Consider the following 26,558-nt stretch of genomic DNA (forward strand, 5'->3'; position numbering starts at 1 on the left):
TGAGAAGCACACACGGAGCCATGTGATTGAAAATGTTGCCTCTCTCATAGCACGCTGCTCGCGGTGCTTGTGGCTCACCACATCCTCTTGTCGTTTACAAAATAAACACTTTGTCGTCACACACTTAGAGGCCTCCCCGAGCGCACGCGCTGACCTTCCCGGGGGCCTCATAATGTTGTAAAATACTTGCTGTGCAGCCCGGGAAATTTCTTTAGTCTGCTGACCTCCAACGGCATCTCTAATGGAGAAAACACAAGTCCTATCAGTATGCAAGATGAAGCGTAATGACAGGAAAATGATAAGCGTGTCCTCAGATTCCTCTTCTGCACAGGATTAAATATTTCATGAGGAAGACTAAACAATGAACCAGAAGGTCTTGTGAGTTGACAGCGCCAAAACCGTCAAGGTCAACCCTTGTCTATCTGTAATGCGAGTCTTTTTTCTTTTCCCGGCTGGGTATGTGATTGTGAAAGCAAACAAAACAAACACTTTTTTCTGGCAGAGGTACGATTTTTCTTTGGGGAGTGGCCATATCAAGAAGGCTGCAAAACAATAAAGAGCACAAACAAACCTCCCAAATTGCTGATAAACAGTCACTATACTATACCAAATATTGCCTGAAAAATTGGGATAGACCCAAAAGTAATTTATCTGGCCTGACACTTGAGGGACCAAGCATATTTCAGGGGAGCCAGTGCCCCCATGACCCCCCTTTAGCTCTGCCATTGGTACAAACTAGCTGCAAGTTAAGCAAAGCAATTCCAGATTAAACTTTATATTTAGTTTGAATTATGTAGTTTTTTCAGCACAAGTTAACATAATTTAGTTATTCAAGATTTCTGTTGCAGTTCTTTTACCCCCAAAACAATCAACTCCATAGAGATAGCACTTTACAGGAAATTCATATTTATTAGTTTTGTTTTGCTTAATATTCACAAGTGATTTTTAGTACCGCTCTTCATTCTTTATCACTTTTGTAAATCAATCCCATTCCGCCCTTGCAGCTGAATGTTTTGAGATTCAAAGCCAGGCTTAGGTTGTGCCATAAATATATTTAAAAATAATAATAATAACGCCACAAGGTCAGAGGTGTGCTCAATGTCCCACACTAAAGAAACTGGTGGGAGAAATTAATATGTTCAAACAATTCGATGTGAGTCGGGACAGAGCTGTCAGTTCATTGTCCCTTTAATGTCCAAAACTTTTGTAATAATGATTATTTAGTGTTAATGGGCGAAGTGGTCTCATTCGAATCGCATGCGTTACTGCAATGGCATGCCTTTGAAGCAAGCTCTTGGCATTTAAAACATGCCACCACTTGAACTGTCAACAAGAAAGGAGCTATTCATTTGATGCAAGCGGATTTGTGCACACAAAACACACACATCAACAACAAATCTAGTTAATGTGCTTCAACATACTGCGGGAGACAGTTTCACTGTTAAATTACTGTCCGTATATTGAAAACAGATCCATGTCAACATGCGTGATACAGCACAGCACGAATCTAGCACTTGATTGCGCAACTGCTTTCTACCAAAACAACTCAGACCTGATGAGTAACTCTCTGAGAAAAAGAGAGAGAGAGCGAGAGAGAGAGAGGAAAGCTAATACAGGGCACATAAACCTCAGGCTGAGAGGTCTAATGCGTGGCAGAAAGCTTTCATAGTTGAAGATAAGCATGGAACGCTTGATTAATTATATAATCAGTCATGGCACAATAACACACCGTTTTTAGATAAATGTGTTGTGGAGTCACAGGCACATTGGGAGCAGTGGGACAAATCTCTAAATGTTGGGGTGTGGCAATGGAGGAGATATATGCCCAAAAAAACCCTCAAGCTTTCCATTGGGAGGGGTGTGGAGCTGGGTCAGGCTGCAAAAAGACATAAAACAAGACAAAAGGTTCATATTAGGCTGGCATGAAACACAAGAGAGACAGTTCAATTAAAGCTCTATAAATAAGCAGGCTACTTGCCCTGGGGCGGTTGTGAGAGTTGGGAGTTCTCCATGGGTTTTGCCTAACAAAAATGCATTTGTCCAAAAAGCAATTCAAGATACATTCAAGAAAAGCAGGTAAAAATGTATCAATCAAATTTGAATCTAATTTAATGTCAGAATTCCGACTTTAATGTCAGAATTTTGACATTAAATTTGATTGACACATTTTACCCGCTTTTCTTGAATGTATCTTTAAAGTCAGAAAGTGGGAATTCTCACTTTAAAGTCAGAATTCTGATTATATTCTCGTTAAATTACCCTCCAGTACGCTAAGTGGCGCTGTTCTGCCTGTCAACGATTAGGAAAAGAAGAAGAGTGTAACCTCCAATACACGAGGTAGCGCTAGTATACCTTTCTACGATTCAAAAGAACAGAGGAAGAAACCCGGCTCATGCCTATTTGGTAGTTAATACGTGGAGCAGATTTGAGTGAGTAACTTTTCGAATGTCCTGTGAATAAATGTTTACGAGCGACTTTAACGTCGGCGTCACTGTCATAGAGACCGATGTGCTACTGACGAAATGTTTGTAAGCGCTAACAGAAGCTAACGTTAGCTCGCTGAGTTGACCGCCATTCAACCGAAGAGACTATCTAAATTCATTAACCGTATCCAGTGAATAGTTTGTCTCATTGAGACAATTTTTTAGAACAAGAGCTCTGCAATGATAATATAGGCGTGCGATTCCATTAAGAAATACAAGATGAACTGGAATCAACTGTGAGTAGGGTTGAAAAATGTTCTGTACGTGGGCAATTCGTATGTGAAATGAAACCTTTTTGGCTAATTTATAAACATTGCAAGATCCAAAATAGTATATATTTTTAGGTAAATATTGCTCCTTTCGCTGAAAATTGCACAGCCACGACTCATCCATTCTAAAAGGTCCAATTCAAAACTCTTAACCCCAATGATTGTTATTAAGAGACAACTTTCATTGTTGTACATCCTATTTCCACATTTTCCCATGATGACGAGTGTCCAACGGAAATTTTTCACAAGGGTCTGACTAATATTGAAATGTTCCTGCAGGGAAGGGAGTTCGAGAAACTAATGCATGTATTCATTTGCTGTACCCCAGGTTTAACATGGACATCCTCCAGCGTCCATTAGAAATGCTCAAAAGTCCACTGGGCATGGGTGTCGCTGCAGGACTGGGTTGCGGGCTCCTCCTGGGTTGGCAGCTGGGTGGCCACTTGGGTCCATTCCCCAAATGTCTGTTTGGCGGCAAGGGGTCCGGCTCGACCAAAGCGTTGGAGATGGGTGAAGGAGGGGAGTTCAAGATGATCCTGGTGGTCCGCAATGACTTGAAGATGGGCAAAGGGAAGGTGGCGGCCCAGTGTGCCCACGCGGCCGTGGCGGCCTACAAGCAAGTGCAGCGTAGGAACCCTGAGCTCCTTAAGATGTGGGAGTACTGCGGCCAGCCTAAAGTGGTGGTGAAGGCCCCGGACGAGGACACCCTGATTCAGCTCCTGGGGCTCGCCAAGGAGATGAAGCTGCCCGTCAGCCTGATACAGGATGCAGGCAGGACACAAATCGCCCCTGGCTCCCGCACGGTGCTCGGTATCGGTCCTGCTCCTGCTGAGCTTATTGACTCTGTCAGTGGCGATTTGAAGCTTTACTAAAGCTCCCTCTCAGATGAATGTCAGATGTATACAGCTTCTATATTAAAACAACCATTTAATACAAAGGAAATGCAATGACATTACCTGTTGGTATAAATCACTGGCACAGATAAGTGAACAAAGTTGCATTATTTTTTTTTGTAAAGACATTGACTAATAAAGTGAAATTGGATCAGTGCTGAATCTCACACTGGTCTAATGTAAACAAAATTTCAGTGGTTTTGATGTACCCACTTGCAGTTAAATGGTCATGTTTTTAAAATGTGTTAATATAGATGGCCATGCAAAATGACATTTTTACATTTAAGACAAAGATACTTTTTGACAAACCAGAAGCCTTTATTTTTTTTAGTGGAAAACAAAACCGCTGCTTCATACATTATGATCCTGATTATGCACAATCAAGTATCGTAAGTGCACAATTTCATCGTGGATAATTTAGGCAGGATTATAAATTCAAAAAGGAATGAATGATTTTCTGTATAGATGAAAACGTTTCGCTCTATATATATATCTATATATACTTCAAATTACCACACGTCCTGTGACAATTCTGAACCACTAGAGTATATTTTGTTTTGAGGATTTCCGCAGTGACCCAGACTAAAATGCGCAGAAATGAGCTGCAGCATATGGAGGGTACATTATCCCTCCTGAGTTGGAATGGTCCCCCGTCATGGCATTTAAGCACAACGGAATCTTATCTGGATGTTGTACAAAGTCCTGCATAGACTAGAAAAAGTCAACCTCTCCTTTGACATTCAGCCCTGAAGAGTGTTTTGCGGGGACATGACCGAGACGACAATGTAGTGTTTCCGGACTGGCGGTCACACGATCAAAAGAAAGGGAGCGCTAGCGGGTTTTGTGACGGAATATACAATATTGAATGCAGTCAGGGAGCTGTTCTCACACAGACTAATAGGAAAAGAGTCTACATTAATTTCTTCTCACTGCTGTGTGCAAATCAGAAGCTTCTCAACTGAGAAGAGAACTAGCTCTTCCCCCGGCCCCCGCCCACCCTATTGTACATAAACCACATACCATTCAAATAAAATAGAAGAAATTAATCTAGTCAATACGGAATGTGAGAAAATTAATCTGTTGTGATTAAATCTTTGAAAACAAATAAAACAATAGTCCTTCATGAAAGCTTGTAAGGGAGAAAAGTACAAAAAAGGATGGGGGGGTTCTTTGCATGATCCCTAATTTGCTCCGTGTTGCGGGCAGGGAGGGACCATAATGGTCTGCTGAAGGACTTTTGGACCTCGGATGGATGCTAGCTCCAGTCAGCACATAAACAGGACAAAAGGATCTTTTACATGCCGTAGCCAAATCCTGGCGCGGCGGCGGGCTGACCGTAAGGGGCAGCGGGCGCCTGGTAGCCGTAGCCGTATGCTTGCTGGGGGGGCACAGCTACGCTGGGGCCTGCTGTCAGCATCAGCTGTGGTGTGCCTGCAAAATAGACATTAAAAAAGCTTCAGGAGAAGACAAGTGGGGAAAAGGGCCAATAAAACCTGGCCTAAATTGTATTTTTCTTCCAGTAAGTATTTCAATTTGGTCCAAATGAGGATTACCATAGACGATGGGTTGCGTCTCGGTTGCTTGTTCCTCTTCTTTTCTTAGTGATTCTGAGGTTTCGAGCTTGTCCACCTGCCAAAGTAAAACAATAAAGGCTAAGTGCCACATACAAACCACACTAACTTGTTAAACGCACCAAAAGCTAACACAAATGTTTCCATTTAAAACATCCAAAACGGTTACACAGAAAAGTAAAATCCTCTAATTAGATGACTTTTACAGTTCCGTCTGTGATGACATGCACTGACATGAAAAATAAATAAATGACATACCTTACTGAGGTGTTCTCTCATGACCTGAATGAAATATGGCATAGAAAAGTCCATGATGTTGTGCCTCCAAGAGGTCTCGAGCACCACATCAGGCCGCAGCAGGTCGTAGCAGGAGAACAAGCACGCCGCAAAACATTCATTTTTGTTCTGCTGCAGGAACCAGGACAGCAGCTCCTCGGCCAGCTCCGTGTCCTTTGACTCTGCTGCGTACTGCATGGCATCCTGCAGGGAGCACATGGCAGCACATGTTAATCACAATCTCACGCCCACCCAAAAAAAGAAGATAAAAAAGAAAGTGAACCGCACCTTGTAAAGCCTGTCCTTCTTACAGAGCTCCACACTCTGTTTCCAGCGGTTGTTGCCCTTGAAAAGATACGCGGCAATTCTTCGGAACTCAATCAGCTCGTGGTTTTCCAAACGCTGCGCAAGTGAAATGTTGTCAAAGTTGTCGTAGGCGTCTATGGATGTCCTCAAAGCCTAAAAGGGATTTGAAATAACATGAATGAATATTTTCCCAGCAAAAAATGAAGTCAATGACAAAAGCAGCCTGCTTACCTGATAGTCCTCTTCTGTGATGAAGAGGTTGTTAAGTGCTTCATTGACTGACTTGTTGTTGTGGTTCTGCACTGAGCGCAGGTAGGGCTTAACAAGAGGCAGCTGTTTCACCTGCGGAACGGAAAAACAATACATGGATGCGTGCACCCCACTATAATTTACGGTGAGAAGCTAAAATGTACCTTGCTAAAGAAGTTGACGGCACGAGAGTGGTCCAGTCTTGGAGACAGCACTATGAGGAGATCGTTCAATAACAGGGGCTTGAACTCCAAATAGAACTGGGTGGCTCTGTAGTACAGTTCCACATTGGCCACCTACAGGGTTAAAAGAGAGCGAGACAGTTAGCAGAATTCACGTCATAAATGATGCTCTTCTTCTTCCTTTATGACAAATTCAAAATCTACCTTAGTGACAATGTCTTTGAACTGTCCTTCCTTCCAAGCATCTGTCGGGTGGTTCATCATGGTGATGATAGCGTTGTCAAACTCCTCATACTTGTCATATAGGAAAACCAGCTCGGCCCACAGGTGTGCTTGTTCCGCTGCTCTCAGGACCTTGGGGATGTTCACTCTTGACCAGAACAGCTCCAGGTGCTCCCTCATCTTCTGGGGTTTGAACTTGGAGTAAAGGATGGCCAGCTCGGTGAACATGCCCATGTGTGCGCGCTCCAGGCCCAGAGCTGCCTCCAGCATGGTGATCAGCTCCTCGAAGTAACCGCGGTCCTGCAGGGGAAAGTGGAAGATGACTTCAGGTCACTAAGTGGTAAAAGCTGGTTTTACTCCATGGCAAGTGTCAAAATGACTGTTTAGAATTGGTCAACTTGTATTGCGCTTAACAGTGAGAAATCATTCTTACTTGGTAGTAATTGATGAGCTCTTCGAGTTCATCGGCATGCACCACAATGTGGAGGCCGCACATCTGAGCCAGTCGGAATTCCTGTCCATCTACGCAGGCAAAGCAGACTTCCTTCCAAGTACGGGTGCTGTTGGCTTTGCGGGCGCCATCGACGGCAGCCTGGTATTCCCCCAGGTGCACGAGGGTAGAGGCCAGTCGACCAAAGTTGGAGACGTTGTTGTATAACAACTTGGCAGCCTCGTACATCTTCTCGTCGTAGCAGCGGTCGCCGACCTATGAGATCATAAACGTATTTAGAAAAGGTTGCGTATTGAACAGGTACAACATTGGCATAAGGCACCGAGAACACAGCTTGCCTGCTGAATGTGAGCATTGTTGGGTCCGTTGATGAACTCTTCCAATTCGGCTAGGCGGTTGGTCTTGGCCAAAGCAAAGATCAGCTCCGTCTCCACATAGGACTCACGGGCCTTCTTACGGGCCATCTGGAGGAATTTCACCAAGTCCTCCCAGTTGCCTAAAACCCACCGTACAGTTAGCAAACACAAATCCTCCAATTCTTGTGACAATCACAACCCAAAGTCAAGTACATTTTGATGACCTCTTGCACCTGCCACTGGCCTACACATGGTAATGATTCTTTTGAAACTGTTGAACCTAATCCCCTAAAACAGCTTAATTATTCAATGTCTGTCCACCAGATGGCATCACTGTTTATGACTTGTTTTATGACCTGGGAGGTTTGCTCAAAAATTGGTGGCCCTTTCTCCTTACCGCTCTTATCAGCCGCCTGGACGACCTCCATGTATGCAGAGGGGTCATCGGCTTTGATGTAGGAGTCTATGGCCTCTTTGACGAGACCCTTTTGGAGTTGAGCCTTGGCCAGCTGGCTCCACACTGCAGGTTCATTGCAGCGCTCTGCAAACTCGTAGGCCCGGTCCAGGTTGCTAATGTGTTCAATCAGCACCTAGAGACAAAGAGAAAAAAAAAAAAAGTTAAATGCTTGAGCTTCCTGCACAAAGCAATAACGACTTACCTGCACGGCCGATGTGTTGACGTCAAACTTTTTGAAGATGGCAAAGGCCTCCTCAAATAGTTCGTTGCTGATGGCGATGTTGGCGATATCGGGAGCGTCGTAGTTGTCAAGTCTGTTGATGTACTCCATCACACGGGTGCGGTCAGCTTTGATCGCGGTCAAGATCAGCAGATTCTGCAGATTTCTGCAGGCAAGAATCGAGACACACTTTCAGCACAAATTCTTTTGAACATTTGTCAGAAATAGAAATATCACTAGAGGCTGCAATAAAAAATACCTGTGTTCACTGAAAACAGAGTTGTCCAACACAATCTTCTCCAGTAGCTCAATGAGCTCGTTGGGCAAGTCAGCAGTCATGAAGGCCTTGACTGTGACCGACACCTCTTCTGGGTCCTGGGTCTCTGACAGTGCTGTCTGCACCACCTGAGAGACATCAAAAGCTTAGAGACGTACAGTCGAAAAGGCACGGACCATCATCTCGGGAATACCTGGTCGATAAGTGGTCGTCGGTAGGGGTTTGTTTCCAGCAGCACGCTGGCCCAGAGCTCAGGATCCTTGCGACGCACCAGGTAACGAGATAAGCTCTTGAACAGCGAGTTCTCATTGCAGACCTGTGTGGAAAAAAACAATTTATGCCATTACAATTTGTCTCCCTCCCAATATTCCGACGATACAATTTCATATGCATTCTCTTCCTCTTAATTAAATGCCTTACATTGATCAACTCCTGGTCACACTGCCCCCTCTCGTAGGCCACACAGGCTAGGTGGGGGTCTCTCTTCTCGCAGTACTTGCCCACCACGCGGCTATCATAGAATGGGTTTTCCCTCAGGAAGCGTTCTGGGTTGTTGTTGCTGTCGATGTAGATCTTGGCCAGGGCATTGTGGGTAGCTGGCTCCTCGCAGCCCTCGTGGATGCGAGACTCCAGCCATGGCAGCAGCAGCTTCAGTCTTTAAAAACACACACACAATAAAAAAAAAACAGTTTGATGTTAGATGTGAGTCTGGTTCCCTATCTTCACAGTATCCCATGTGTTTAACAGAAAAAGGTCTGATTCCAACAAAATTGGAAGCAATCAATAAATTAAGAGGTGAGAGAAGAGTTTTGTTTAGCACTATACCGCTGTACCTGTTCCTCTTTTCCACCTCAGCCACAAGTTCATCAGTTGAAAACTGCCCCCTGACTACCAGAATCAGGCTCTTAATGACATCTTCTGAGCAGTCCACATCCAAGAGACCCCCAATCACCACAGGCAGACGACTTGGGTTTACCTATAAGACAGATGAGGCTCAAGTTTGCATCGCAAGCCTGTCAAGTAGCATCTCCAATTTATTTTTAGCCTTACCTTCTGAACATAGATCTCAATGTACTTCTGCAGGTTGTTGCGGTACAAGTACAGGACCAAGTCGTGGACAAAGTCAAAACGGTCGCAAACGATGATGAGGGGAAGTTGGTCGGTCAATTTTGCTTCCTGCCCGTGACAAAGTGAGAGAGAAGAAGGTGCTTTATTGCCACTGCAACCAACTACACAAGACAGTGAAGCAACAAGTGTTTTGTATTATTACCACACTGAATTGTGCACATTGAGACAAACGCAGCTCAATGATTTCATCAAACTTTATGAGTTAGGAGCACGTGTGATGCAGCGCTTGCAACTTTAACATCCTCGTAGTAGCCGCTTCCCTATTTCAGAGGCCAGTGCTGGTCCTCTGAACCATGATGCACTGGTGCGTGCTTGACACATTGCACCCGTCCACACAGGATTAACAAAGCAGGATTGTGCAATCTGTATAATCCAATAACATGCTGCACAGACTTGAGGCTCTACTGAAAAACTAGGCACTGTCTACTAATACGTACCAGACAATTTCATTCACAAAAGGAGTGCAGGGAACTAGCTAGTACGCCAATGACTGCAGTCATAAGGGACAGACAGCTAAGAGCAACTCAAGATATGAGAGTACTTGCTGCATCGCTGTGCATGGATGGATTTATGGTGCACGAGATCATACACAAAAGGTCCAAATGCCAGTTTAAATTTTTTGCCCCAAGTTAGAGATCAGGGCTGATAACTAAAAAAAAAAGGAATAGATGCTTTACTATGTGGGAAGACAGATTTACCTGATACATGTCCTGTCATTCCAAAGACAGAGGAAAAGCACATGAAAAAGTAATTCACCACTATAGTGGTAATTAGTTTAACATTTGCAAACCGATAAAAACATAAAACACTCAATAGGGTTGAGTGCCATCATCAGAAGCTACTGAGGGTTAAAAATCACTTGTACCATATAACTGAAAGGAGGTGACTTATTGCACTAAATAAAAACGAAATGATCAATCATGACAAATTTGTAGTCTCCTTCTGCTGTGTGTGTGCCCCTGCCAGCAGAGGGCAATATAATACAGCCATGGCAAAAGAACTGTCACAACTGCTGGTCACCTGCATTTTGAGTAAACCCTATATTATACCGGTGAGTAAAGTTACATTGTCTGTCAAAATGTGTGGCTGCACCATTTGAAGAGTGTTCTAATGTCAAGTTCACAACAAAGTGATGAAAGATATTTAAACAATAGGTGTAAAATAACCTTCAGGAAATTCTTGACACGCTCAGGGTCGTAACAGTTGCTCTCTCGACAGATGCGCTCCACTTCTTTGATCTGGCCTGTCTTGCAAGCAGCCTGGATGTACTTGAAGTGAACCTCGGGGTCTTGGCTGAAGTTGACAATGGAGCCCAAAAAGTAGAAGAGACCTGAAAGACAGGACAGTTTACATGAAACGACGTGACATTTTTCTAATGAATTTCATAGTAGCAATAAATGATGGAAAAGGTCTCATGCCATCAATATCTTTTTTTTTTCCCCCCAAGCCAAATTATCTTGAAAACATGTTAGAAGACTGACAAAGATTATTTAAAATGATCTCACCTTCAAAGCTCTTGAAAGATTCAAAGAGCTCTGTGAGAGACTGTGTGGTAAGTTGCTCGTGGTACTTGGAGGCCACCTGCACGCATATCTGCAGATTCTGCCGTATGTTGGCTGACAGCATGGCCCTGAGGCATTCCAAAGAGTCCTCCACAGACAGTGAGCCAAAGAAGTTCACCAGCCACTGGAATTTGGAGAGGGTACAGCAGTTTTTGTCATGTTCATACTGCCTTGGAATTGATGACATTGAACAGTAGCAGATGATTGGAGTAGTTCTACCTCAGGGTTGAGAAGGTGCGTGTGCACCACAGCCCGCTTAATGTCATACAGGTCCGTGTAGTGCTCCAATGCCCTTTGCAGCAGTCCGGCCTTCTCACAAAGTTGGGCAATGTGTGCTCGGTCATAGTTGGTGAACATTTGGTTGCCCAGGATAGCATCAGCAACCTAGAGACAACGACACAAAAGCAATAAAAGGTTAACTTGGAAGTACATCCTTTCTTCCATCCATCCATCCATCCATCCATCCATCCATCCATCCATCCTACCTGAGGGGCATGCATGAGGTTCATCTCCAGCAGGCGGGTCTGCAGAGGTCCCTCTGATGGTCTGTTGTTCTTAAGGGCATCCAGCAGGAATGAGGTGCACTGCTGGATTAGATTGTATTCCATGAACACGTCCACAATCTGAGCAAACACAAATGGGAGATGACAACTGGAGTTAGAGAACAGATTACCTGCACCTCAAGTCTGGCGAATTCTAGTTGGGAAAAAGAGCTTTTAGTCACACAGAAAATTGAAGGAATCATTCCAAAACGAACATGGTTATTAAATTCTAACCTGTGTGATGTCCGCCAGGGGCTCTTCATCCTGCACCAGCATCTGGGCAAACTGTAGGCCTTGTTCTGGGTTGATCCGCATGACGTTCCTAAGAAGAAATATCCAGTCTGGAGTGTAGCCCACCTGTAAAAAGAAGGGGGGGTATTAATTGTCACTTCAGTGGGGCTATTTGTAATTGAACAAATTAGCCAGCTCAACATACCTTTTTGGCATAAAGGACAATCTTGGGGAACTGGCCAGTCTCCGCAAAACACTGAATGACCTTGTTAGGAACATTGGCCCTAAGGTAGACACTAAGCGCCAAGGTGGGATCCACTGCCTTCACCAGGTCCCCAAGCTCCTCAGAGCACTCCAACTAAAAATAACAAGTAGGAAGGGCACATTACTTGGGAGTTTCCCTTGGTGGACATAAATTCATCCAGACATTAAATACCTTGTCTTCCTTGAGCCACTTTTCCAAAAGCTGCTTTCTTCCCTGCTGGAGAACAGGCCTGCAAAGCTCCAGGGATTCAAATTTGTTAAGCTGGCCCTGGTCCAACAAGATCCCAAAGTACTGCAGCAGAGGAGAAGTCTGTCCTGGTTGAGTGGGCACGCCTTGGAAGCGGCGGATGGTGTCCGGGGTTCGCAAAATACCCTGACAAGAAAAAATAAGGAAGAGCAGCAACTTGGTCATGGAATCCTTCCTTCTAATTATGATGAATGCAACCTGTCAAGGAGAATACCTTTGGTGCGTTGGCAGCCACCTTTGCAGCTTCGGAGTAGTTGCCAGCCGCAAACAGGTTGTTGAATTTGCGGGCAAAGAGCTCTTCGGCACCAGCGAGGTTGTTGCGGACGGCCAACCGTAGAGCCAGATCTGGATTCTGCAGCACATTGGTGATGTATGGTATGATGTTTTCTTCCTCCACACAGACAGACAGCACCTGTTTTAAATGGACGTAGAAGGAACATTTCAGTCAAATCTCTTGATATACAAGGGGCGTATTTGATTATCCAACTTAAAGGAAAATTCGACAACATGCATTTTCCGTTGCCTTCCACAGAGTCCGATCCGCACCGGATGGCCTTTGAACAAACCTTGCAAGCATATGACAAATACCTTCATAACACTCTAAAGCAAACTGGGCTGAATCTCACAGTGGGTCACATTAAATCTCTGTCTGGCCTTGGGCTTTGGCTCCTGAATACAAATGTTTTCTGAGTGGGTCAGTGTCACGCACGCTTTTTTCTGAGCAGTCTGGCATCTGAATGAAAGGGGAGTAGAAAGAAGTAGTGGTATAAGGGAGGTGGGGGAGGGGGTGTCAAGGAGAAAGACTGTCTGTGTTGGACCCCCCCCCTCTGCAAACAAGCTCAGCAGGTCAGACCTCCAGCCCATTACCATAGTGGATTAGACCTCATTCTTCTCACCACCAATGCAGCCTCTGTTGCTTATATTGAGAGGTGAACGCCAAATTGGCTACTACTTGATGAATGCCTTTGCATCAGGTTACCAATATTTCTCTCAACCTATTTCCAAAACTGAAACTCCAATATTTTCCGGATCACAGCTATCCACACAGACACGCATCCAGAACCACCACTGCCTTTGGATCAGTTTTCCTCGCTCCCCTCAATTATTCATGTGCTACATAGGCTGAGTGGAATACTCTTCATCAGCTGCCTGGATCCAGTTCTCCTTTCTGGTTCAGCTTTACACTAACACTGAAACAACACGCGACTCCCTCCCTGTGTGTGAAACCCTACACCTTGCATAATTTACACTGCTGTCATGCGCGCGGAGGCTCCGAGAAGATACTGTCATTGAGAACAGACGCAAACGCTTATGCATGTCAATTGGAAGGGCTTTCTCGGTTTTGAAAAGCAACAGTATGTATCAGTACTTTAAAGTTGAACATCTTTCCAAATCAATTAAGATAATGCTATTGATGATAGCACCTTGGTGCACTTACCTGTCCCTTTCTGTTGACCCCAATGATACCTGAGGTGGCCTCATGGGGAGCTGTGACAAAGATGGTCTCTCCACTGATGCGGTTCATATAGATGCAGGTGCCCGTTTCCAAGTCATACAGGTGAATGTAGCCATATTTAGTGATGAGGAAAACGACATCTTGCTTGGAGCTTATCTGTTAAAAAAATAAATAATGTAAGGAGAAAACTGTGGCTCAAATTCCAAATTTGTTCCATAATATGAAATGGGATAACCCTGTTTTATACTACAGCAATCCAAAATGTAGGTGCATAATAATATCCACGTACAGCATTGCAATCAATACGCATAATAAAACCATGCATTTCATTCGACAAACATATCACCTGCATGGCGACAGGGAAGTCGTTCTGGGCCTCTGGAGGGAAGAAGACATCCACTGCTTTCTTTGGAAATGGTTGGTTGCCAGTTGGTGGGATTCCCACTTCAATGATGTGCAACTACACAAGTACGGGAAAAAAAAAAAAAAAAAAATTGACAATGGAAATGCCAACTGCATGGCAACCGTTTTCCATAATGCCTGCCCACTTACCTTCCCGCCAGCCTGACTTCTAACAGCAAAACAGAAAAGTGTAGACTCCTCAGTATTGCCCTCCATCTTGAACTGGGCAAAGCTGGCAGCGTGTCCTTCAATGGGCTGAGAAACCTTCCTATCCACAGAATACAACTGCATGGCTCCCACCACTCGATTTTGCTAGTTTGGATGGAAGAGAACCACAAATTATTTGCTGAACAGATTAAGGACCAATTGTCTCCTTTCAGACTTTAATAAATACTTCTAAAAATGCCCCTACTGAACTACAATGGACCATAGTAATGTTCAGACGACTACAGGGATGTGCAAATTAGCCAAGTGTCATTATTGCAAGGGAAATAAATGGTTGGAATGTCTGCTGGTTTTGGTCCGCATTGTTCGGTAGCACTCGTCTATGAGTGGGCGGCAACCAGTTCTGGGAGTACCACGCCTTCACCTCAAAGCCTGCTCGGACAGGAAATGGATGGATGTTCGGTAGCAACTACCAGGAAGTAGTAGAGCTGCAACATCATGCTTGCAAATGAAACAAAATTGAGATGAGAATTTACCTGTGCGGAAATACCAATGAGCAGAAGCCACTTCTGATTGGCATCAGTGCGGTAGTTGATAATCTGGCAGCCTGCCAGGCTGGAGTGGCGGTCAAAGACTTTGACAGGCTGCGAGTCACCCTCCATGCTCCAATGATAGACGGCGGTGTCAGTCACAAGTGCAACTGTATTGAGGGAAATCCACTTCCAAAAGGTGACGTCATCCGTCATGGTGTGCGCTTTCATTTTGCTCTTCATTTCAATGTTGAAAATCTGAAGGGTTTTGGCAGCTAAACATGGGAGGGGGAAAAAAAGCCACACCCAAAAGGTAGTTAGATTTTAAAGGCACAAATTCATAAAAGAGGAAAGACAAAACTGCAACAGTAAAGGACAATGAAATTAAAAGAATTTTTGATCAGGCAACAACGGCCATACATGCTGCAGTCAGAAATAGCATCCAGTATGAATGAAATGTTAACACGATCAAAATAAAGAGAACAAGTCAATCACGTTCTGCTGTGAATTGCCTAAGGGAAGATGAATTTAAAATCCACATGGGGATCATTTTTGGCACGCCTCCGTTGAAAAAAGAAAACCCACCAAGGTCATTGAAATAACTAGAATTGGTCATTTAAAAAAAATAAAAAAAACACTTGGATAAAGTTGCTGATGCCGTTAGCTAAAAAAACAAAACAAAAAAAACACTTGGATAAAGTTGCTGGTGCCGTTAGCTTAATATTTTGTCGCAGGACCTTTTCAGGGAAAAATCGCTATATTTCTGTAACTAAATTTCTGTACCTTGGCCTTGGCAGTTCACCTTGAATCCACCTGCCCTGTTGCAACTCAGAACATGATTCCCTTATTTGCATTACTGCATTCAACAATAACTTGATACAGTAACAGCGTTCAGATACCGGAATTATGATTCCGTTGAAACGTTTGTGTATTTAAAAGCCCAAACCAAATTTGATCATTTTACCAAAGTTTGTGCATTGCTCACAAAATGATTTGCACCCAAATGTTATGTCCAACATTGTGTCAGACAATGCAGTTAGGCGGGTTGGGGAATATGAAAAAAAATAACTATTAAAGGATCTTTCCGGAAAATTCAAGGAACACTTTCCAGCATTTAATTTCGTCGATAAATTGCTTAAAATGCCAGGCGGCGTGGTAAAATATGTTAAATTTACTCACCTGCATTGTGTTTAATTAGTTGGGTGTTAAAATTCAGTGAGTTCAAGCTTTATTAAGAAGCAGTGTGACGTCCTTTTTTGATCACAACTCATTACAGGTGAAAGAATGCAAAAGACCAAGGTGAAAACAGCACAACCGTCACAATCACTTTGCCATCGCTAAGCCCCGACGGTCAAACAATTTGCAGCAGCAGCAGCCAAATTTCAATGAGCAAGCGCGGGGCAATAGAGTGAATCGCGGGATCGGGTGAGAATTGTGACTATTCCTAGTTTGAAGGTGTCAAATGACAGGTATAAAGAATTGTTAATGATGCAACAGCAAGAACTAGTGGGTGGACGAATGGCGAGTGCTTGACTTGTTTATGATACAAAGACCAGTACTGACTACAGATTGAAGCAATGTGAAGCGCTACATGCGGATTATGGCTCTCTTGACATTAAAACAATCCAACTGACTGATCCATAATTTGTCATTTTATAGAACCGGTTTGGTCATGTTGGTACCCTAAAGAATATGTGTTAAAAAAAGGTTTATATTATAATATTGCTGTCATTATGCTTCTTGCTTGCAAGTGTACTCTAATTTATAAAGACTGTATTCCTTCGACTCAACTCTCGGGTGTGTCAAAAAAATGCAAAATTAGGATATCAAACACAATCAGGAAAAAGGCAACATATTGGAAAGACAGCATGGATTTAAAATGAAAATTAAGAAGAAATAAATTAACATAACACTAACGACATATGTAAAATAGGTTCAATCAATCACTTTTATGTTGAAGGAAAAAAATATATATGATGGAATGCCAGCAAGCTATAAGTCATGAAAGATAAATCCTGTTTAGTTAGATGGAACTCTGACGAAAAGGTCCAAACATGAATAGGGCAAATTAGGAGGGTTGGTGCTGGTCGGTCCACCTTGGAAGAAATTGGACCAAAACCTCACCATGTCTTTCTGCTCAGTTTTACTTCTGCTGGGTTGACTGAATTGATTGCATCATTCAGAAGTCTCTTTCAAAACAGGATTTGACTTCCATAGTATGAAAGTGTAAGTTTAACTCACCGTCTGCAAACACAAGAAAGCGGTAAAGAAAAACAAAGAGCACAAAAAGACAACACAAAAAAAGTCAAAGCAATCATGGATGCTTAAAAAGGAATCTTAAGAATATATATATGCTACTTCTAACAGTTCTAGGACAAATGTTCATTAAACATACCTACTGATTTAAAGGGAAAGCTAAATTAGCTGACAAAAAAAGCTTTGCTTCCATATTGAAACACTACTAGGAAATACATCAAGGCTGAATAACATCTGATAACGTAGCACTGTATTGTAAATATTAGGTCTTACCTTTGAGTGCAATGACCTTGCTTGCTGGATTCATAATGGCGCTGTCTGCTGAGATAGGCCTGCGGATTGGTGTGTTTGGATCGGCCATGTCAATGATCACCACCTGAGTCTGCTCGCCAACTTTCTCCCGGATGCAGATGAATTTATCCGACTCCATGGTTAGGGTGCTGAAGCCTATGTTGGATGGGTTGATTCCCAGATTTTGGAGCTACGAAGGCGGGGGGGGGAAAAGAAAAGCAAATTCAACCGTTTCCACCGATAAGCACTGACAGTTGTTATCATTTATTTGGAAAGCAGTCTGTTAAAACGACTTTCCTCTCAACAGTTAAGTTCAATAGCATGGCTGGGGGGGGTTTGTGCACTTGCGTGTGGTAAAGTAATTATCCAAGCGAGAAGCCACAACATTAAGACAGTGGTTCGTCAAGAGGATCTTTCCTGACACCTCCAGAGTCAGTTGGAGTGCTGGATAGAACCTGCTTACCATTTCCTTCAAAGGAAAACACCATCTTACTCAGCACAAAAAAAATCATCCTGTGTATGATCATCACATGTAAAAGTTCAAGGAAGGGCAGGGGGGCGGGGGGGATGTGCTATGTAATGTGCTGAGCCTTGCACCACTTCATCGCCATATTCCACAACAGGAAACTTGGGACCATTGTCCATCGAGATTGAAACAGGCCTGCCAAGTTCAGCCTCCTCCACTACACCATGTGACAATGGTGGGTGACATGTGAGCAGCTCAAGAGCGTGCAGCAAAAATACTGCACAAAATGCAAAGGAGAGGAACATTTGTTCATTCATCTAGTCCTCTGAAAACCTCAAAAAGGGGAAAGGTTGTGGCTACTCCGTTTCCTTTTTCTCCCAAACGCAATCTCTCTCTCACACACTTAAAACAACGCTGCAGAATGTCAAAGTCTTGAGCATAGCTGTCTGTATCCTTGCCAGCAAGTCACGGGACACCAGCAGGTCTGTTACAAGCAAAGTTCAAATGCCACGGTACAATAAACTCTTACAACAAAAGGAAAATGTGCATTTGAAAAATGCCAGTGTGGCTTTTTTCTTTTAAACATTTGCCAAATCCACTTGCTGAGTCAAAATATGCAGTTGAACTTAAAAGCCATTTATAAGACTACTATTGCAGATCACAGTTAAACCAACGACCAATGAGAACAGTGCATGGATGTCAATCATGTGACAAACCCCTTATTTGACATCCAGGCAATTTAAAGTTCACTTAACAGAAGTTGGCACCATTCTACAGAAATGGATGATGTATGAAAATGCAAGCTTAGCATGACAACTCGTGCTTGTTAAGACTGAAAAGGGGAACATTTATAACTGATGGGTGAGAAACTGTTTCATGACACCCACTTGGTTTGCATACCAACTAGGGTTGGGCATAATAATCCATGCATCAATTAAGATTTTATTAATTGGACAGGGCCTTCCAAATAAGTGTGGTTGCTTGAAGCTGTTCTCTGCACTCCCACTCACGTTTACAAGCATTTGTGTTGACCGATTAAGTGGATCCATTTTTATCCATATCATGGGGTGACCATTTTGACACAGGTGAGACAGGTGCTCATTGCCCAGGTAATGACCAATCACGGCTCAACTTGTGAATGTCACCTGACCAAACGGAGAAAACAGGTGTCACCTAATTGTTACCTGATCAGCGATCCACTCGTGTCATTTTCAATTGACAGAAAGCTGCAGAATGGATGAAATTGGCTGGATTTTGCTGCTAAATTCATATCACACTAACGCAATACTAACCACAATACCACGTTTAGACTAGTGGGGCTGCACAGAACATAGTTTTAGGAACGGTTTTTACTTTACTTCCTCCTTATCTTAAGGACCAAGTGAATTGTCAAAAATGCAGTATCTGCATTCACCCCTACATTTTGAAACCTTGACATTAAATACATTAGTGTCATATCAAAGGGTAATAATTTACTCCTACCCTGAGCACAAAGTGTAAAGACATCACATGACTCATTCTACCAATACAACTCTGCATGTTTTAAGGCGTTCCAATGCTACACCGATACTTTGTAAGGCATTCAAACAACGTTTCCTTAACGGTCATACAATTTCGGGTTGAAAAAACATTTCAAAGCAAAGAAAACAGGTTGACTTAACACAATCATTAAAATCAATCATTGTGTTGCTACAGTACATGCTTTTTTAGACAGTCAACTTTCCAAGATACGAGCGCTCTACTTGCTTTACGTGTCGGCCCTGTCAAGTACAGCAAATGCTCAGTTTAAGTCAGCCATATCATTTCAATCGACAATAATAATCAAAGGCCACATTAAAGCGAACAAGGGCGGCTCACGAAACTGTTAGCAAGATTGCTAGATGCTAAGCCAGATAAACGTCATCCACCCAGCTTGGCTAGTTAGCATAGCTTGCGAGGCTAACTTTACTTGTTAGCAATGTTTGCCTTAGATCAGAAAGTCTCAACGCCACAAGAGAATTCAAAGTGATTAAGGATGAATGAAAGCCACACATAAACCAAGGGATTAATTCATCAATGTACCTGCAGGTGCTCCTGAAAACGAATTGGCAGGATCTGAGCCATGGCGGGTTCTCTCCCTCTCCTCCGCTTTCCTCGAACGCTAACAAACTACGGTGTCTCTCAGATCCCAGCCGAACAGCCAGGAAACCTAAATTCAGAGGTTCCAAAGAGAAATGAAAGTGCTGTCGTTGTGATGGTACGTTTCGAATCGCTCGAGTCTAGCGAGCTTCCCTTGACCAACGGCGGGCTGCCACTATACCGACTCAGTGGATCCGCAATGGCGGTGGAGGTTAGCAAGCATAGAAAACATCCCGGAAATGGAAGTGCTCAGCCTGGCGGATGAATACAAATGAACATTTTGTAAAAAGTGCATTTTTGTCAGTCACGTACGCTCTTTCATTGGTATTTCAGCAGTATTATTAATAGGTTATTCGATCAAAACAACGAATTCAAAAATATAGGACAAAAGGAAGTTACAGAACACAGATACATCTAGGGAACTATTTCTTTTTCTTCGCGCCTTGATTTTTGCCACATCATTCGTCTGTGTAAAAGGACGTTACGTGTTAAGCACTTGTTCCTGCCGACCAATTAGAAATAACAGCATGAATTGTATTCCAAATGTTTACTTGTAGTAGTTTTTAAGTAGTCGGGGGAGTAAGTCTGCTGCAACATGGCTGGCAAGAGCCCAAAAGAAAGTTGCCATTGCCCCATATCAAAGACAAAATAATGGCACTGCTTTAGATACAGCAATTGTAGTGTGTCAATAATCCCCCACATTTAGGGCTCCTTAATAGCTGTTACGGGCTGGTGTCTTGGAGGGGGGCCCCAGAGAGACGTCTGATATTGATCTGTATCAATGACCCCCAAAAGAGTCAGGAATTTCGAAATACCCTAATTAGTTACGTTTTTATCATTCTGAAAATGATCCAGCACAGACAGTCATTGAAATGTATCATATTATATCATGACTATAAGGGGCCAGTACTATTTCTGTCTGGGCCACTACAACTTGGCTCATGGTGGGTCACCACTTTAAATACCTTTGCTTTCAATGTTGGTATTTAACATACAGTATTATTTACATGTTAATTATTTAATAAAATCTATTTTTGCCTTGGCATCATGGTGGGGTTTTTTTTTTTTGGGGGGGGGGGGGGGGGGGAATCCATGGTTCCTTTGTAAACAGACAAACAAAGAAAGAAAGAAAGTTTTGGGTCAGTTCAGTGTAGTAAGTCGGCCACAGCGAGTACCCAAGTCCTCATTTCCCCTTTTAACATCCACAATTTCTTTGACCAGAGGATGTTACCTTCATTGCTCAATGTAAAACAAACTGCTGGGTAAGCAAGCTTAAATTTCTACAGATGTGTTCTTTTTTCCTTGTTCTTCCTTTTTGCTGAGTTATCATATATGTTGATCTGTTCTAAAACTCAAATTGTTTAATATTGCCTGTTTGTTAGCAGGATAGACTTGACCTTTTGCGTGCAGCTTCAAAAAAAAGTATCAAAGGTAGCAATCTAAAGATGTAACTATAGTTTGTTGGCGACTACCTTTAAATGAAGGTTCTTAATCTCAATTTGATGTTTCTTGATTAACTAAAGGCTAAAAGAAATTGCTGCACACAGTATAGTGCACACATACCCCATGATTTGTTTGTATTTTGTTTTATGTAATGATTGTGACAAGGCGTAATATGTTGCCTTGAACACTACAATCATGGCACTCATAAAGAGAAGAGAAGTGAAGTATGTCACAATTGTGGCCTTCGGACTCTAAGGATATCATATAGGAGGTCATAGTCTTGGCCTATTACGGAAAAAAAAAACAGCAGTAGTTTTTTTTCCATGTTCCCTCTTCTAATAAATGTTCTCATCCCACATTTTACACATCATCTGCAGCATTACACAAAAGTGTCAAATGACTTGCAGCTGACAAAACCTTTCCCTTGCACATTTTGACCGTTAGTGCACTCCGGTGCTTTGGCGAGGATTGTGGTACAGATGGGAGCTCTGTCTTCCTCTGGGTGGGTCCATCTCAGAGACTCAGAAGGGCTGCCAACTTGCATCCGGAAAAGCTGCGCTTAAGTCTCCATGGACTCCTCTGCTCTCTTTCTGTCTCTTTTCGTGCTTTCCTTGAAACACAGGAGATAAATAAGAATAAAAAGAACGTTTTCTAAGTGTCTTTGTTTGAGATGTTCCACTCTGGGGGAAGGTTTTTATTCCCTAAAAGACATTTAGCATTGCTTTTAGATGGCCAAACAAACATGTCTGCCTGATAGCTGTAACATTTAATTCCAAGTCTCTGCTTGCACCTCCATATTCTCAAATGAATCTTTACTGGCATTCAGGAAACTACAACCAGAACCTTTGAACCACTTCTGGCATGAAGTTACTATTTGACTACCATTGAGAGTTTGCTTCCTGTATGCAAGTGAAGTTTAATTTGAAAGATGACGCCCTCTCGCGGCCGCAAGCTTTAATTGAAACTTTATGGACTTGTTGAAGGTTTTCAGTGAAGATACTCATAATCCACTGAAGAGAATGTGATCACTTATTTTATAAATTAATACAAATTCACTTGCCTATGCCACGGTAGTTCCACAAAAAATGTACTCAAGTTGGCAAGAAATATTACTAAAGAAATTATTTGAGTAAGAACAAGCATTCAGTGGGGGGAAAAAAACTACTCAAGAAGCCTGCTAAGTAAATAACAGGGCATGAATGTCAAACAGCCAAAAATATGAATTAATATGCATTAATGCAAAAATAAATTAAGGACATCCATTACTCAAATGATAATAAAAGTACTTTATATTTCAAGGACTGGAAGATCTGGCAACACATGAAATATACAGTTACAAATAATTCCTTACTTTAAAATTGGTGCCTATTCATGCGGTTGACATGACTTTTCATAAGGACACCCAAATATGTTAACACAATAAAGTCACGACAAACTGAAGGTGTGCACAAATTTCATCATGATTAGACATTGCCCCTGCCCCGGAGGAGGAGCCACACAGATCAGAATAAATGTTTGGGTTGGGATTACTCACTGTTACATCTCCCTCTGTGCAGCACAACATGAAATCAAGTACAGGTATGACATTTCAAATATTTTACCATATTTTGTCATTGTTGTTTGGATTTTACAAGTGTTTTTATTCTTTAGTTTTTGGATGCCTTGTTTTGTACCTCCAAACTATTTGAATGGGCAACAACATCCTGACTCTCATTCATAGTTTAACCTTAAAACTATCCTTAAACTCAACATGGTGTCTCACTAGAAAATTATTAGCTACTCCAATGAATACTGTAATCCCCCCCAAAAAAGTTTTATGATAGGAAAAGCAAACAGTGATCCATTAGTCGAGCACCAAAATAAGAAGTTGCATGGTCACATGCGCTCTGTGAAGAATTTCATGTATCCAAATTGTACTGTTACATTTATCTAAGTGGAAAAGAACAGTAAAGTTGAGGCACTTACTGTATTCTGTTAATGTAACACTATGTGACGCCGACAGAATCTCACCTAGATTGTGAAACATTCATGGATAACAATTTGAGCACAAAATTATTATATACACAAAAAGAAAAATATTTATGATTGAATCCGTATTCTTGATTGATAACAAAGAAGAGTGACAGTAAAGCTTTCCTGTTATGATTCCACAGACATTAAATCGTTACTAACTACCGTTTGCAGTACACACTATCTTTATTTCAGTGAGACTGGAGATTACAGAAGGGTTCACGCTGACCCTCCTTGAAAGAGAGCAAAGATTACGATCATTCACAGGAAGTTGAACCCTATTTTATGGTCCTTGCTAAAGAGTGCAAAACACTCTCTTTAATGCTGATTCCTGAGTTCAGTAGATCGAAGCGACTTTCGCAGAGTTCAAAGTTCAACATGATGGACTTCTCCCATAACTGATTTATTAGTCTTTCTTTTGGCTCCATGTTAAGGAAATGAGATTGTTTTAAATATTCACATTACCAAATATACTTTTTCCCTCTCTCTGTTTAATCCAACTTTATTGTTAAACAGAGAACAGCGACAACATCAGCCAGCCTCCCAATGAAAAAAGGTAAAGTATATCATGAATACTCATTTCTTTTGATATTTTGCTTTTTTGCTCAGCGTGACATTTTGAGTTTAGGAACACTGTAATCTTGAATCCGCTGGGACAAAGATAAGATAAGATTTTATTGTGACATCTTATCGTGACAATCTCCTTCAGGAGGATAATTTTTTAACTACATTGAAATCATTGAATGAAAATGACATCTAGTCTCATTTCTTCCTGTGAAGGCAATTTCGATTTAATCCCAAAGAAGGAATAGACAACCCGATGATGGTCATAGAAGGTACGTTCTTAAGACCTTCGAATCATATACACAGTAGGCATTTAAGTTTCGTTCCATCCCTTGACTTCCAGAATGGACACCCAGAGCGCGTCTGTGTGTGCTAAAAAGGGACGAAGGGGAGACCTTTGGCTTCCATCTGAGAGCGGAGTGGGACCAACAAGGTCACATTATCAGAAGGGTGCTTTCTGGGGGCATTGCAGCTCGCTGTGGACTTGAAGATGGAGACAGGCTTCTTGAAGTCAACAACATCTATGTAGATGGTGCAACTCACCAGGAGGTAAATCAGTATACTGTCCAAATTTATATACTATTAGTGAGTGCTATGTTTTTCTTTTTTTTTGAGCTGAAGTTGTTTTGGATCAGGTCTCCAGGAGAATACGGCTAAGCGGACATCACGTATGCTTACTGGTTCTGGATGGGGAGGCGTACGAGAAGGCAATCGCCATGGGACGTGACCTCCGCGATATTGCGAAAGCCTTTAAGGGTGAAGACTTTAAAGCACCAAGACTGTGTCACATCACACGGGATCCTGTCTTGGGTCTAGGCATCAATTTCACACCTGTTGGAGGTACGCCACTCTTGCCGCTCACATGTTGGAGAAGAAAGACTGTGTTGATTTTTGTCACGTAGCTGAAAAGGGCTGCTTCTCTGTCAACCCGGTGGACGGAGGGCCGGCTGAAAACGCCGGCGTACTTAAAGGGGATCGCCTGGTGTGGATGAATGGAGCCCTGCTTTCAGATCTCACACACTCTGCACTTAGTAGAATGGTATAAACAGCTTAATACGAAAAGGGCAAGGTCCAGAATTATTTGGACAATCAAGGAATCTATATGAGATGGAATATTTCCTTTGAGGAAATTTTGACTTAATTCCTAAATATTTTAATTCAAGAGGAAACTCTTGAATTAAAATCAGTACCCACCAAAAATATTGTCCAATTACTTCTAGACTGACCTGTATGAGCAAGATGCCATCTTCCAGTCATTTTTCTTTGCAGATGAAAAAATGTGGCAAATACATCACCATCCTCGTGATTGACAGCAAGAATGAGAAAACGTACACTGCACTACGGATGCCCATCCTCCCTTCTATGGCGGTTCCACACAATCTGCCTTATAGACCAAGAAAACTAGATTTGGATTTGGCACCTGAGGGATACGGTTTTTTCCTTCGCTTTGAGAAAGCTCCTTCGGGTCGTACAGGTGAGAGCTCACAATTGTGTTCAACGCAGAGATTGCATTTTGGCCTTTTTTTTTTTTATATACACGACAGCTCATGTCCTGCGTATGGTGGATTCTGGCAGTCCAGCAGAGAGGGCTGGGATGCAAGATGGCGACGTGCTGCTGGACGTGAACGGAGAGTCCACGGAGTTGCTACATCACGATGAGATTGTGACAAGAGTGAGAGAGAGCGGACAACATATTTCACTTAGCACCATCACTCCACAGGGCCATGATTTTTACACGCAGGTGGGCGTCGCTATTTTTCCCGTCTGTAAATTTCAGTCGGGCCTGGTAGTAAAGCCTGGTCGATTTTTGCAGTTAGGTCTATCACCACTCCTCTTCTGTGAGGATGACGCTATTCAAATGGAAAGTGGGGAAGCATCAGAAGACAGCCCACAAGCTGAAGAAGGACCATCAGGCTTCAACCTTGACTGTACACCACAGTGTCCCGAGACCTTCATCAGTCAAGTAGGGTTGAAAATACCATTTTTCAATTCACCTCTGCATGAAGTTAACATTTGCTCTTTTGTTTAGGTGGCCCCAGGGAGCCCGGGAAAGAAATCAGAACTATTCGTGGGTGATATAGTGATGGAAGTTAATGGACAAAATGTGAGGGACCAATACCTGGAAGATGTCGTTGTGCTTGATAAGGAAGATTCTGACAACAGTGGAGCACTTTCTATCACCACCTGTGAGGTGAAAGAATATTTTAGAAAAAATAAAAATAAGCATTCTATAACGGTATACAATATTTACATTGCATTTCTGTCTCATTCTTAACAGGACACAGAGGTTTCCCGCCTGTGAAATGACTTGATTGCCACGACCTACACTCCAACTATTCAGACTGCATACATTTATTATTTGTGTAAATAAACAAATCTCACAATAATTTTGTGCTGTGCAATATTTCATTTGTTTCAACAAATGTGCTCACTTAGAGTTGCAGTAATTATGGAAAGTGGGGAAACACAAACAGTTCTACTAATCTTATGAGAAGATGAGGAATTTCATTTCAAGGGTTTTAAATTAATTATAAGGGATACATGACAATTTATCAATTATTACTCCTATGAATTTCTAATCCTTAACACGTTCTAGTTATACACCAACTGCTAATCTAGTCTACCCTTTAGTGTACTGCGTAAAAATATATATAACACGAACATTATTTAA

The 26,558-nt window shown here is 42.4% G+C and overlaps 3 protein-coding genes and 1 long non-coding RNA gene across 5 annotated transcripts; 2 read left to right on the top strand and 2 right to left on the bottom strand.

Moving 5' to 3' along the window:
• Nucleotides 1-2,303: 2,303 nt before the first annotated feature.
• Nucleotides 2,304-3,839, top strand: ptrh2 (peptidyl-tRNA hydrolase 2). Its single transcript, XM_037270617.1, has 3 exons — nt 2,304-2,429; nt 3,081-3,635; nt 3,672-3,839. Exon 2 carries the CDS (start codon nt 3,088-3,090, stop codon nt 3,622-3,624), a length of 537 nt encoding a protein of 178 aa, XP_037126512.1. The 5' UTR covers nt 2,304-2,429; nt 3,081-3,087; the 3' UTR covers nt 3,625-3,635; nt 3,672-3,839.
• Nucleotides 3,840-3,939: 100 nt separating this feature from the next.
• On the bottom strand, nt 3,940-20,090 carry cltca (clathrin, heavy chain a (Hc)). 2 transcript variants are annotated; one of them, XM_037270485.1, is made up of 31 exons: nt 19,814-20,090; nt 17,269-17,476; nt 16,981-16,983; nt 14,746-15,014; nt 14,195-14,356; nt 13,989-14,102; nt 13,625-13,798; nt 12,401-12,598; nt 12,112-12,312; nt 11,881-12,033; nt 11,679-11,801; nt 11,388-11,525; nt 11,122-11,286; nt 10,846-11,026; nt 10,507-10,670; nt 9,263-9,388; nt 9,046-9,188; nt 8,633-8,867; nt 8,406-8,528; nt 8,195-8,340; nt 7,918-8,101; nt 7,656-7,848; nt 7,241-7,398; nt 6,885-7,157; nt 6,434-6,751; nt 6,212-6,343; nt 6,030-6,140; nt 5,781-5,951; nt 5,475-5,696; nt 5,199-5,274; nt 3,940-5,076 (listed from the first exon to the last, which is right to left on the bottom strand). In XM_037270485.1, the coding sequence occupies exons 1-31, from the start codon at nt 19,853-19,855 to the stop codon at nt 4,940-4,942; spliced, it is 5,043 nt and encodes a 1,680-aa protein (XP_037126380.1). In that variant the 5' UTR covers nt 19,856-20,090; the 3' UTR covers nt 3,940-4,939. The 2 variants fall into 2 exon arrangements, with proteins under 2 accessions (XP_037126380.1, XP_037126381.1); XM_037270486.1 differs by lacking the exon at nt 16,981-16,983.
• Nucleotides 20,091-20,926: 836 nt separating this feature from the next.
• Nucleotides 20,927-22,748, bottom strand: LOC119134144. The gene is made up of 2 exons (XR_005100272.1): nt 22,665-22,748; nt 20,927-21,923 (listed from the first exon to the last, which is right to left on the bottom strand). It is a non-coding gene; the product is annotated as an uncharacterized LOC119134144 (long non-coding RNA).
• A 76-nt stretch (nt 22,749-22,824) lies between these two features.
• On the top strand, nt 22,825-26,274 carry pdzd3b (PDZ domain containing 3b). Its single transcript, XM_037270564.1, has 11 exons — nt 22,825-22,891; nt 23,840-23,879; nt 24,104-24,159; nt 24,231-24,436; nt 24,523-24,727; nt 24,790-24,926; nt 25,157-25,361; nt 25,432-25,628; nt 25,701-25,850; nt 25,917-26,078; nt 26,166-26,274. Exons 1-11 carry the CDS (start codon nt 22,825-22,827, stop codon nt 26,187-26,189), a joined length of 1,449 nt encoding a protein of 482 aa, XP_037126459.1. The 3' UTR covers nt 26,190-26,274.
• Nucleotides 26,275-26,558: the final 284 nt, after the last annotated feature.

The sequence above is a fragment of the Syngnathus acus genome, chromosome 14 (genome assembly GCF_901709675.1).
Source record: "Syngnathus acus chromosome 14, fSynAcu1.2, whole genome shotgun sequence".
NCBI classification, from domain to species: domain Eukaryota; kingdom Metazoa; phylum Chordata; class Actinopteri; order Syngnathiformes; family Syngnathidae; genus Syngnathus; species Syngnathus acus.